General features: G+C 38.8%; 1 protein-coding gene and 1 non-coding gene across 11 annotated transcripts in view; one reads left to right on the forward strand and one right to left on the reverse strand.

The window, feature by feature from the left end:
• Positions 1–13,552, reverse strand: part of SAP130 (Sin3A associated protein 130) — an 82,447-nt gene that overhangs the window by 25,376 nt on the left and 43,519 nt on the right. For 8 of the 10 annotated variants that reach the window (XM_028101339.2, XM_028101345.2, XM_028101343.2 and 5 more), the window contains one exon: positions 10,853–10,957. The exons of the other annotated variants lie outside the window; for them this stretch is intronic. In XM_028101339.2, coding sequence (XP_027957140.1) covers positions 10,853–10,957 — 105 coding nt within the window. The remainder of the gene's footprint in view (positions 1–10,852; positions 10,958–13,552) is intronic. 10 annotated transcript variants of the gene reach the window in all.
• LOC114207379 (small nucleolar RNA SNORA62/SNORA6 family) lies at positions 4,093–4,246 on the forward strand. The gene has a single exon (XR_003608852.1). It is a non-coding gene; the product is annotated as a small nucleolar RNA SNORA62/SNORA6 family (small nucleolar RNA).

Consider the following 13,552-nt stretch of genomic DNA (forward strand, 5'->3'; position numbering starts at 1 on the left):
TCTAGTGGTGGCACAGCTAAGTGACAAGGTGCTAGGTTTGGGGGAAGGGTGTTTTTTTAAAAAAATATTTTATTTATTTATTTGACAGAGAGAGACACAGCGAGAGAGGGAACACAAGCAGGGGAGTGGGAGAGGGAGAAGCAGGCTTCCCGTGGAGCAGAGAGCCCGATGCGGGGCTCGATCCCAGGACCCTGGGATCATGACCTGAGCCGAAGGCAGATGTTTAATGACTGAGCCACTCAGGTGCCCCTGGGGGAAGGGTATGGTTGTAAATACGGGAATGTCTTTGTGGCAACAAAACAGATTCACATTCTGATTATGATAATGGTTACATAAATCTATTCATAGGTGAAATTTCAAAGTAGTGTACACCAAAGGAAAAAAAAACTGGTGATATTTTAATAAGATTTATAGTTAGTCAATAGCATTGTATTAATGCCAATTTTTTCTCAATAATTTTAATTATTCGAGAGAGTGCGCATGTCTGCACGCTTACACACACACACACACACACACAAGTAGGTGGAAGGGAAAGGGGAGAGGGAGAAGCAGATTCCTTGCTGCGCAGGGAGCCCACATGGGGCTCCTTCCCAGGACCCTCAATCCCAGGACCCTGAGATTACAACCTGAGCTGAAGGCAGATGCTTAACCAACTGAGCCGCCCAGGCACCCAGCCCATTTTTTCATTTTGAAAAAGTACAAGGGTATGTAAGATGTAATCATTGGGGGGAAGCTGGGTAAAGGGTACACGGGAACTTTCTGTATTATTTTTAAAACTTCTGCGAGTCTTAAATTACTTCAAAATAAGTAAATAGGGGTTGGATACAGGTTAGGATTATTCTGGAATTAAAGAGAATTAAACGATAAAACAACCAGAAATATCAGCAAAAATGTGGCAGTAACAATCTCTGAAAATTCTCTTTCATAAAAGCAAAACTGACAAAAATACCAGAAGCAATGTTTTCAGAACTCTGGAAATTAATAATCTGGCAAAATTAATCAAGAAAATTAGCTGAACCTCAGTAAGACCAGTAAACTCTGAGGGGTTTAATTTGCCCTATTTCTGTTCCTTCATCTCTACCACCACAATAGGCATGCAGACCAAGAGTCCATGCTCACAGTGAAAACCAGCAGCCTGGCAGCTACCAGAGGGATTAGAGCCCCTTCAAACCCTCTTTACCAGAGAACTGTCATTATATAACCTCTCTGGTTGTTCCCATTTGCAAGATTGTCTTATTTGATCTGGCCTGTCCAGTGTAAACAGCTTCTTCCTTACAGAGTTTGTTGGTATGTAACTGATCAGTTTCCCCACTGACTGATAGGATGGTAATATGTAGGGCAAATAATAAGCTACCCAAAAAGCTTTGAAAGAAAAATTGGAGAATGAAATGTCCACAGGTGCTTTGAAAAGCTCCAATGTATTTCTGGCAATTTAGGAAGCAACATATACTTGTAGGACTATGTGTATACCCTGGACTGTACTTATGCCCAGGAAAGAACTGAGAGGGACCCAAGTTCTTACCTCCAGCTGAGTGTGAGGCTCTGTGCAAGCAGGAAGAAAAAAAGTAAGACAGAGATGTAAAACTGCCTGCCTCAGTGTTGATGGGCCATTCCAAGACACACAGAGAGGCCCTTGGCAAACACAGGAGACTTATTGGTTCCAGACATTCAAGGAAATCTGTTCCATCATTAGCTGACTACAAAGCTAACAGAGAATTCAGTGGTCATGCTAGACAAAGATAATGATTTTAAAGAATTATTTTATAAAAGTCCCTAAACAAACAACCACAACTACAAGCAGCAACAACAAACCCTGGGGAGAGGTGGGAATCTGACTTTCAGAGCTGCTACATTACACTGTTTAAAATGCCCAGTTTTCAACAATAATTCCTAGGTATGTAAAGAAAGAAGAATGCACCGTTCAAACACGGGGAGGAAAAGCAAGCAATAAAACTGTCACCAAGGATGCAGACATGTTATAGACTTACTAGTTAGAGAATTTAAGTCAGCTATTATAAATATGTTTAAAGAACTAAAGGAGATCATGGCTAAAGAACAGCATAAAATGATGTCTCAGCAAATAGATTAATAAAGAGATAGAAATTATAAAAAAAAAAAAAAGACCAAAAAGGAATTCTGCATTTGAAAAGTTAAGAGCAGAAAGGAAAAAAAAAAAAAACTGGACTCAAAAGTATATTTCAGGAGCGCCTGGCTGCCTTAGTCGGTAGAGCACCCAACTCTTGATCTTGGGGTATTTTGAGCCCCACGTTGGGTATAGAGATTACTTAAAAAAAAATATGGCAGTTTTAAAAAAAAAAGTGTATTCCAGCAGTCATTAGAAGGAATCAATAAACTCAAAGATAGGTCAATTGAGATTATCCAGTCTGAGAAACTAAAAAAAGGAGGGAGGGAGGTGTACAGGAAGAAAAATAAACAAAGCCTCAGAGATCTTTGGGATAGCAGTAAGTGTACCAACATACACATAATGGGAGTCTCAGCAGCAAAGGAGAGAGAGGGGCAGGAAGAATATCTGAAGATATAGTGGCCAAAAACTCCCTAAATTTGATTAAAAACGTCAGTCTATTTATCTAAAAGTTCAACCAACTCAAGTAGGAAAAATTGGAAGAACCCACACTTAGAATACATCATAATTAAATTGTCAAAACACACAAGTAATTAAGCATAAAATTCTGTAACTTAATTACACCAAAAAAGGTAATATATGGCAAAATATTAAAAATTAAATCTAGCTGAATACTGTTTCCTCTATTTTACTATATGTTTACAGGTTTTCATATTAAGAACTTTAGAAGAGAATGTTCTAAGATAAAGTTGAAGACATCATCTACAAAGAAAAAGAGATTTTTAAAAATTAAGCAAGTGAGTGAGCATGAGCAGGGAAGGCGTAAAGAGAGAGGAAGAGAGAGAGAAAATCTCAAGCAGACTCTGCACTGAGCCCAAAGTGGGGCTCAATCTCACAACCCTGAGATCCTGACCTGAGCCGAAATCAAGAGTTAGACCTTTAATGGACTGAGCCACCCAGGCACCCTGAAAAAGAGATTTTCAATTTCAACTTCTCCCAGCCATTGTATTATTTAAGTGTGCAGGTAGGAATTTTGTTTATGGAAAGATGGCACAGACCTACTTTTTCCTGTTCTTCCTGCTAAGTATAGCTGAAAATCATGAGTACTATATATAAAACAATCAGAACAGCTGTTGAACGATGAAGACAGACTGGCTAGGGACCTCAGGACCAAAGGAATGACACTGCAGGGAATTCCTTGGGTTTCCTTTTTGCCTCATCTGTTCCAGACTGGGTCCTGGAGAACCACAATACAGAAATGTCAAAGGGCACAGACTAAAGTCCTAAGAAAAGTCTGCTCAAAGAACCAAGACAGGAGCAACTCAGCAAGATGGAAAACTTTTAGACAGTAACTGCTCTGCCCCGGAGAGACACCACAGAAGCAATTGTGGTCTCATCTCCATTCTCTCTTGCATATCTGTGGAGATCCCAGGCTTCCACACTTGCCAGGCTATAATAAGGCACCTCAATGTTCTCTCTACAATCTCACCACTGAAGTGGTGTCAAAACAGGCCAAACAGGGAACCTGGACTTCAGTCCCCCACTTGGCAGTAAGGAGGCAATGCTTTCTATTCCTTAACTGGGGTCGTCTGAGAGGAGAACTGCTAAAACATGAGGCTATAAATAAATTCTAGGGTCTTATAAGACCATAAATGTTCAGGTCCAAACAGAAAACTACTCATCTAATCAAGAGCCAGGAAAATCACAACTTGAATAGGAGATGAATGATGAAGGTATTATCAGATAAGGACACATATCATAAAAGTGCTTCAACAAGCAATGACAGATTCACTTGAAACAGATGAAAAAATAGAAAAATCTGAGCAAAGAAATCAAAGTTATAAAAAGAACCAAATGTAAATTATAGAACTGAAAATTACAATTGACCAAATAAACTCACTGGATATTGTCAGTAGTAGAGTGGAGACAGAATCAGTAGGGTTGAGGACAGATCAATATAATTTACCCAATCTCAACAACAGAGAGAAAGTGGACTTAAGAGTGAATGCACTCCACAGTGTTTGAGCTTGGAGTTGAGGCCACTGGCTGATCGATGAACTCACAAGTGTAGGTAGTGTGCTACATGAGGGGCAAGTCTTTCACTAACACTGCAAGGGTCTCTGGCTCAATGAGTGGAGTTTGATAGTAATTCTTGCTACAAGTAAAGAGGGCAGAATAAAGCCATTATCTGATATGCAAAAAACCCTGACATCTTATGTACTCCTTCTCTGCCACAAAAGAGATGCTCTAACAAATCAGAGAGTAAACCAAGTTAAAGGAAGTATACAGGCACCTGGGATGAGTTGAAGGGAATTCAGAGAATGATGGACAAAGGAAACACCAGGGATAATAGCTGGGCACCAAGTCCAGAGAGTAACCAGTGCAGACTGGAGTAGGTAGAACCAAGGCTTCAAGGAGGGAGGGATATAATCAAGAAAAAAATGGAACCGAGAGATCTGACACATTTGCCTGTATTTGGAGGATTTCTTTAGGTTTGGTGGAGAGTCTGAGGATGAATTAGTGACTGACAGAAAACACCTAAGCATACATAAGTAATAGCCTAGTAGTATTATGTGACTTCTTTTAAAATTCAATTTTTAAATTTATTTGAAGTTTTTGGATTTACTTCCTAAATCTATTTTGTTTTATAATATTTTAATTTTCCTTATTCTTTGGGCTTTGAATTAGTAATATATTCATGTTTCAAAAGATGTACTGAGAAGTCTCCCGCCCTCCCTTAACCATCCCCCTACTATCTCCAAACAACACCACTTGACTTCAGTATTTCACTGAATCTAAGCTGCCAGTAGTTATATATCAAATTTTGTGTACCACTTAAAAATACATTAATGATAGTATTGTGTCCTCAATTTTAAATCACATATCGGTTTCTGAGATGTTGACATGTATACGTTAGATCTTACTTGTATCATACTATGTTCTACATGGTTTTTGCTTCTTTTTAAAATTTTGCTCACTTTTTCCATTTCTATCCTCTATGTCTATACTGTTTTCTATTTTAATTTTACCTTCATTCTGTGGTTTCTTCTAGGTCTTTACTGAGTTCTGTCCCTTCACGTGTCACCCCTTTGTGTTCTGTCATTTAGTCTTGGGAGCCTGCATTTCATCTTTGTGTGTTTTTCTTCACTGAGGTGGTGCTGACTTCATTAAGTAATGTGAATTCACAGTCAGATTTTTTTTTAATATTTTATTTATTTATTCATGAGAGACAGAGGGAGAGAGAGAGGGGGGGAGAGAGAGAGAGAGAGAGAGAGAAGCAGAGGGAGAAGCAGGCTCCCAAGGAGCAGGGAGCCCAATGCCGGACTCGATCCCAGGACCCTGGGATCATGACCTGAGCCAAAGGCAGACGCTTAAACCATCTGAGCCACCCAGGCGCCCTTCACAGTCAGATTTTTAAGATAAGTTTCATCTGTCCTGCTTTTCTGGTAAGTGTTCTTACTGAACAAATGAGTATATTTTGTTGCTCTTTTTCTACTTTTTAATTTTAGTTGTCTTCCCACAAATATCCTTTTATTACTCATCAGTGAATGAGTTGGGCTATTCCTAAAAACAGCAATTTACATGAGATTCCGTTCACTTGGGCGTGGGAGTGTGGGGAGACTGCTCTGATTTCAGCTAGTTATTTATCACAGTCCAAATGCTCTCTTCTTTCAGGTGCCACAGAAACAGACTGCCAACTGCAAGTAAGGCCAGCTGGGACCTACCTTGAAACCATACTCAGTCCAGGGAAGACTCTGCAAATAGCCCCTCCTCACCCAAGTTTCTGCTGCTTACAAGGAATATACTTTTGTACTCCACAGAGTGCTCTTCACCTTCAGGAACCCTATTTTTTCCTAGCACCTTAAAAGTAACTCTAGTGCTACTTAAAAACAAAACAAAACAAAACACTTTTAGCAATGAAAAGTAATGTATTAAATTTGTAAAATTATCTAATGTTGGCAACAATGTGAAGAAATTGGGAACACATTTCATGAGAATATAAACAGGTACAGTGATTGGGTATCAGAATTTAAACTCTACATGTAATTTGACCCAGTAATGCTACTTCCAGAAATATATTCCAGAGAAATGTTTGCAAAGGGGCTCAATGATAAAAAGATCCACTGTATTACTTGTTTATTACAGTGACAAATGGAAATAACTTAAGTGTTCACTAATGGAGGATTAATTATGGCACCAACACATCTGGGAACATCACATAGTATAGGAATACAATCTCCTTTTCTAGTTTTTCATTTTCCTGATCTCCTAAAATGACATATCCTAAGGCATGGTCTTTGTACCACTTCTACTCTCTATTTATACTATCAATGGACTTTCTTCCACTCTCATGGTGTTAAAAAACATATATCTGCTTGTAATTCCCAAAACTTAATCCCCAGCATAATATATCTCTATCTTCAATTCTAGAAATGGACCTACTTTGGAATTTTTTAGGCAGCTATACACTTGACATCTCCACTTGGCTGTATCTAACCACTTGGAGATCTCAAAAGTAAAATATTTAAAACTAAACTCTTAGATTTTTTTCCCCTTGTTATTCCCGTAGCCTTCCTTACTTCAGAAAGGATAATTTCTATCTGCAGCTGCTCATGCAAAACCTCCCAGCTATCACTGGCTTCCTTCCCTTTTCTCTATCAGAAAATTCTGTCAGCTGTACCTTCGATACATATCCAGAATCTGAACTCATTTTATGACTTTTACTACCTCCATTCTGGTCCAAGCCTCTACAATAGTCTAAGGTTCCATCATCTCTCACTTGGTCTCCCCGCTTCCACTTTTGCTTTCTTGCAGTTTATTCCTAGCATGGTAGCCAGAGTAATCCTTTTAAAAATAAGTCAAATCATGTCACTCCTATGGCTGAACCCTCTGACAACATTCAGTCTCACCCAGAATAAAATCCAAAGCATTCTGAATGGCCTACAAAGCCCTACATCATCTGGCCCTCAGTTATATTGCTGAACCATGTTGTGCAACTCTCCCCTTGTTCTAGGTTGATTTCTCTTGCTGTTCCTTGTGTGTTCCTAACACACAGGCAGTCCTGACTTTGTAGATCCTGATATGTGCGAATTCTACTATATTGTATAACTATATTAAGCTAGTCCCCCACCAACTCTGTTCAAATTTCAGTTACCACTGTATTTTAACTGTGAGTAGTTACATAAACTATGCAACATTATGCAAACTTTGCTGCTAGCTTCTCAGTCCACAAATCACTATGTAACTAACAGTTATGCATCATGATCTATGACCAATCACATCACTTCCTTTGAAGTATGTCCGTGAGTGGTCAATGCACATCTGTTATTCAGTTTATGCAGACGGCAAACTGTGGAGCTGTACTGTCACAGATGGCAAACTGTGGAGCTGTACTGTCTCTTGTTTCCCAACTGATAAACCCAGGTGAAATTTTACAATAATGGATGAAAGAGAGTGAGAACTGGCCAAGAAAAATGAAAATGCAGGAAAAAACAGTAATTCTGGAAGTAAAATTGGATGTAATTAAAAGACTTGGAACAAACAACAGCAAAGACAGGATGAGCCCTAGGCTTGTGTGAAGATATGGTATGGACCATGTAGAGAGAATCCAATGAATGTTAAAAAAGATGGTAAAGTCATCTCATATCATCTTTTAGTTGAGACTACACTTGGAACAGAAAGCCACTATGGTGAAATGCAATATTTACTTCTACTTTGGATTGATGACTACTGAATGAATGAATGAATGAATTAAATCCCAGTCATTTAGGCCAAAGTGTTACAGTTAGCTGCTACACTGAAAGGAAATGGCCACTTACAAGGAGAATGAAAAACAACAATAAAACCTTTTTTGGCCAATAAAGGCTGGTTTATTTCAAAAGTTAAAAAATTAACGTTGATGAATTAATGTTAAGCTATGTGGTGAAGCTACAAGCACAGTTAAAAGATGCTGCGTGAAAGGGGTATGTGCACCCTGATGTTTACAGCAGCAATGTCCACAATAGCCAAACTATGGAAAGAGCCAAGATGTCCATCAACAGATGAATGGATAAAGATGTGGTGTACACACACACACACTGGAATATTATGCAGCCATCAAAAGGAATGAAATCTTGCCATTTGCAATGACGTGGATGGAACTGGAGGGTATTATGCTGAGCGAAATAAGTCAATCAGAGAAAGACGTTTCATATGATCTCACTGATATGAGGAGTTCTTAATCTCAGGAAACAAACTGAGGGTTGTTGGAGTGGTGGGGGTGGGAGGGATGGGGTGGCTGGGTGAGAGACATTGGGGAGGGTATGTGCTATGGTGAGCGCTGTGAATTGTGTGAGACTGTTGAATCGCAGACCTGTACCTCTGAAACAAATAATACATTATATGTTTAAAAAAAAAAAAAAAAAAAAAGAAGATAGCAGGAAGGGAAAAATGAAGCGGGGGAACGAGCCATGAGAGACTACGGACTCTGAGAAACAAACAGGGTTCTTGAGGGGAGGGGGTTGGGGGGATGGGTTAGCCTGGTGATGGGTATTAAAGTGGGCACATACTGAATGGAGCACTGGGTGTTATATGTAAACAACGAATCATGGAACACTACATCAAAAACTAATGATGTAATATATGGTAATTAACATAACATAATAAAAAAAAAAAAGACTGGATAAACAGGTTACGTAGACCTACCTACTTTCAGAGATGCTTTTCTTTTCCCTAACTTTTGTTTAATAGGTCCAAATATTTTACCTAGAATTATAAAGACTTGTTTGCACAACCCAGCATATTCTTTCTATGCTGGTAACCAATCAAAAATGAAAACAGTGAGATGTTACCTACCATATAAACAAAACATCTGGAAGAATGGTCACATATTTTTATCCAAAAAGCCTAAATCAAGCAAAATATGCACTGTGGGACACTTAGTTATAGTGTATTATTTTCAGCTTGGATAAAAACATTTTTTGAACAGAGCAGATTCCTTCAGATTGTAAATGCAATTAAGTTTCCACTTGGAATGATGTAATGTATGGTGATTAACATAACAACAACAACAAAAAAGATGCTGCGTGAATGTGCACCCGGATTCCACACATTAGTCAGGGCAGAGGGTTTTGATGAAAAAGATGAAGATGTCCTTAGAAGTGATGCTGGCAGAAAGTTTCACATTAAAGAAACTCTTGGAGATAATTTGCCACCATTGAAAAGACAAAGGATAAAATGTCAGAAGCAGATCCAAACTTAGAAAGGAGCATGACAATTCACCAATGCATGGAAGGACTATTGTGCTCTTCATCATTGAGTTATACAATGTGAAGGCAGCGAGCAATGTTCCAACTCCCCGATTAGTTTTTAAAAAGAAATAAAACTTTAATTCTCAGTGTTTCTCATGTTTAAATTACAGTGTACCAAATAAACATTAATTTTACTACTTTTTTCACTTCTCTATATATGGTAACTGACATTAAGAGTTTTGAATATTTTCATAATGTTTTAAAGGTCAAGAGAATAAGCACAACCCCTACCCCCTAAAATTAAGCTCAGTTTTCACAGCTTGCCCTTGCATGGTTATTTTTGCTTTACTGCACTAATGTGCAAGTAACGACTGCATGTCCTCCTACATCAAATTCTTGGCCCCTGCTCTTTCCTTGGCCTGACGCAGTTGGACGTCAGGAAGCATGTGGCTTTTCCTTCATGCTCTTAAACCTCTGCTCAGAGAAGGCTTTCTGGACGGCATCACCTCTTCCTCCTATTGCCTATTGCCTCTTGCCTTACATTCCTTTCACACTGCCTTCTTTTTCTTCACATATTGACTTCTCTACATCTACTAGAAAATAAGCTTAAAGAGAATGGACACTTCATCTTAGTCATTCTCCTATATTCCCAGATTCTAAAAAACGTTACCTGGCCCATACAGGGCAATCATCATTTTTTCTTGAAGTTTTATGATGGTGTAAATACATCACACTATGGCAAGCTATTACCGATATAAGTAAAAACTGAAAGATGCAGAACAATCTAATCAGCAAGATCCTGTTTTTAAGACTCAATCTACATGTGTACATAGAGAAAGACATGTGGAAAGATACTTAAAACTGTTACCAATCAGTATGATTCCTGGCTAGGGAGATTGGCAAGGTGGATAGAGAATAGGATAAAGATTTTCACTTTACATTTTAAATATTTTTATATTGTCTCTCTCTTTCCCAAAATAATATTACTTGTGGAATTAAAAAGAATAAAGAAAACAGCATATATTACCTACTGTCATGATGCCATTTTTTAAAAAAGATTTTATTTATTTGAGAGAGAGAGCATGAGCAGGGGGAGGAAGAGAGGGGGAAAGAATCTCAAGGAGACTCTGTGCTCAGTGCAGAGTCCAATGCAGGGTTCGATTTCACGACCCTGAGATCATGACCTGAGCCGAAACCAGGAGTCGGTCACTTAACCGACCAACTGAGCCAGCCAGGCGCCCCATGACGCCATTTTTGATAGCAATAATAATTGGGGATTACTGTGAGGCAGGCTCTGTCCTCTTTAAATGCATCATTTCATTTAAATACGTAAGAATTCTATGAAGCAGATGTTATAAGTATGGCTATTTCATAAATAATAATCAGAGAGGCTGAGCAATGTGTCCAGGTCACACAGCTAGGAAGTGGATGTAAAAAGATGCACATAGGCCAATTACAGAAAATTTGTCACATGTGCTGGGCTTTTTCCTCTCCAATTATGTGCAGTTGGAAGCAAGAGTGATAACATTTATGTGCTCACCCTGCAGGCCTAGGTGACCCGGATGTACTCCGCATAGAGCTCTCCACTCGAGGGCTAGCCACTTCAGGAGGCTGAGGAGGAATGAGGGTTTTCCGAACTGCCATTCTGAAAGAGACCAGACAAACCCAGAAAACAACAGTCCGAGGGCATTAAAGGATATGAAGTACATAGCTGCTAGGCATACCTATGGAAAATAAAAGCACTACACTGGCTAAGCCATTTTTAAAGTGGATTTTAAAATTTTATCAAAGTAATAAAATTACATTATTGAAAAAGCCAAATCGCACTAAAAAGGTTTTAACAAAATACAGCAGGTCCCCACCCCAGCCCTCCCCATTTCCTGCCCATCTCTCTCCAGGAAGCAACCGCTATGACTCTTTTAGCTGATACTTCTAGTACGCCACATCTCCTTTCTACTCATGATCAAACCTGAAATCCATAGTAAGGTTCATGATTATTATGTCTACATATGTATGTATGTATTTAAAGATTTTATTTATTTGACAGAGAAAGAGACAGTGAGAGAGGGAACACAAGCAGGGAGAGTGGGAGAGGGAGAAGCAGGCTTCCCGCTGAGCAGGGAGCCTGATGTGGGGCTCAATTCCAGGACCCTGGGATCATGACCTGAGCCGAAGGCAGACGCTTAACGACTGAACCACCCAGGCGCCCCTATGTCTATGTATTTATATATTGACCTGAGAAAGTTCCTGGAAGTCAAATGAGAAAAGTTGATTAAGTTAGTGTCAACTGTGCCATGCAGTAGAGGCCACATACGGCTCAGACTGAGAACCACTGGGCTCAGCAATGTGAAAGTGGTGAGTAATCGTGACATGTTTAGTTTTGGCACAGTGGTGGGAGCAAATGCTAGACAAGAGTGGGTTAAGAGAATATGGCTAGAACCAGAAAATACCATTTTGCAAAGCCTAATTAATGGATCTAGATAGTAATCATCAAGTCTGCTAGCATCTCAAAAAGGGTAACCACCAAACATCATTTTAATTTATAAAGTGCTCTTGCCAAAAAAAAAAAAAAAGATATGCAAATCTAATCAAGCTTTAGATTCAAGTAACAACTTAAGAGAAAATGTGTGGAGGAGACAAGAACAGCAAAACTTTACTACAGGGGTAGTGGGTTAAATTGTGGTCCCTAAAAATATATCCAAGTCCTAATCCCTGTATCTGTGAATCTAAAAAAAACAGGGTCTTTGTAAATGTAACTAAGTTAGAGATCTCAAAGTAAGATCCTTCTAGCTTTGGTAGACCTTAAATGCAATGACTGGTATCCTTATCACAGAAAGGAGAGGGAGATTTGAGACACAGAGACACAGGGAAGAACATGTGAATATGGAAGCAGAGATTGGAGTGATGTATCCACAAGCCAAAGGTGTGTCAAGAGCCATCGGATGCTAGGAAGGAGGCATGGAATGGATTCTCGCTGGGTGCATTCAGAAGGAACCAACTCTGTTGACATCTTGATTTCAGAACTTCAAGCCATCAGAACTGTGAAAATAATTTTTTTTTTAAAGATTTTATCTTTAAGCAATTTCTATACCCAACATGGGGCTCAGCAGAGTCACAGTCCCGACATCAAGAGTCACACGCTCTACTGACTGTCAGCCAGGCACCTCTGTGAGAATAAATTTCTGTTGTTTTAAGCCATCAGATTTGTGGTAATTTGTTACGGCAGCTCTAGGAAACTAATACAATGTGGATGCAGTTGAAAAAAATCCAGGGAGGGAGAGGGAAAAGTCTACAGGACAAAAGACCAAGTTTCTTCAACAAATAAATCTCACGCAAAAAAAGAGATGAATGAAACCTACAGAAGAGTCTTAGGAGACCTATCAACTGATCACAATGTGGGCACTTTATCAGAATACTGATTCAAATCAACAAAAATTTTGTGACATTTGAGGCCACTGGAAATTTGAACAATGACTAGATATTTGATGATATTACAAGGTTATATTTTTTAGTGAGTATCTCAATAGACACATACTCACATACTGAAATATATACAAATGAAATGATGTGCTCTCTGGAATTTGCTTCAAAATAATATGGAGAAGGGGGTGGGCAGGCATGTAGATTAAACAAAACTGGCCATGAGCTGATAAATTGATAAATGAAACTGAATGATGGGTATACATTCATAAGTTCAACATTTTATTATGTTTCAAGTTTTCCATAATAAAACGTAAAAAATAAACAAGACCAACTCCACTAACCCCCCAGAAAACAAAGAAAATAATTAAACCCAATGAGATACACCACTACACAGCCACAGAATAACCAAGCTTAAAGAATAACAAGTGTTAGTGATTATGAATGCAGTGATGATCCCCACCTGCTACTTAGAGTGTACAGGGGTATAAACACTTGGAAACACTGTTGCCAGTGTCTACCAGAGCTCAACATATGTACAGCTTACAACTCAGCAAATCCCCTCCTAGGTATGCATTTACCATTGTATTAAAGGTCATACACAAAAACATTCAGGATAACATTAAGGCCCCAAACTGGAAACAACCCAAAGATCTATGGATAAACTCTGCTATCATTATACAATGGCGTTTCATATAGCAATAAAAAAATTATAATCACATGCAATAAAGTGGGTGCATTACATCAAATCAAGGGAGGGAAGGTGGACTCACACAAAAACGTGTTAATATATGATTCAGTAGAAGTTCAAAAAGAGGAA

Source organism: Eumetopias jubatus, unplaced genomic scaffold (genome assembly GCF_037043125.1).
Source record: "Eumetopias jubatus isolate StellerSeaLion01/CBP00866 unplaced genomic scaffold, mEumJub1_p1.0 scaffold_3, whole genome shotgun sequence".
NCBI lineage: Eukaryota > Metazoa > Chordata > Mammalia > Carnivora > Otariidae > Eumetopias > Eumetopias jubatus.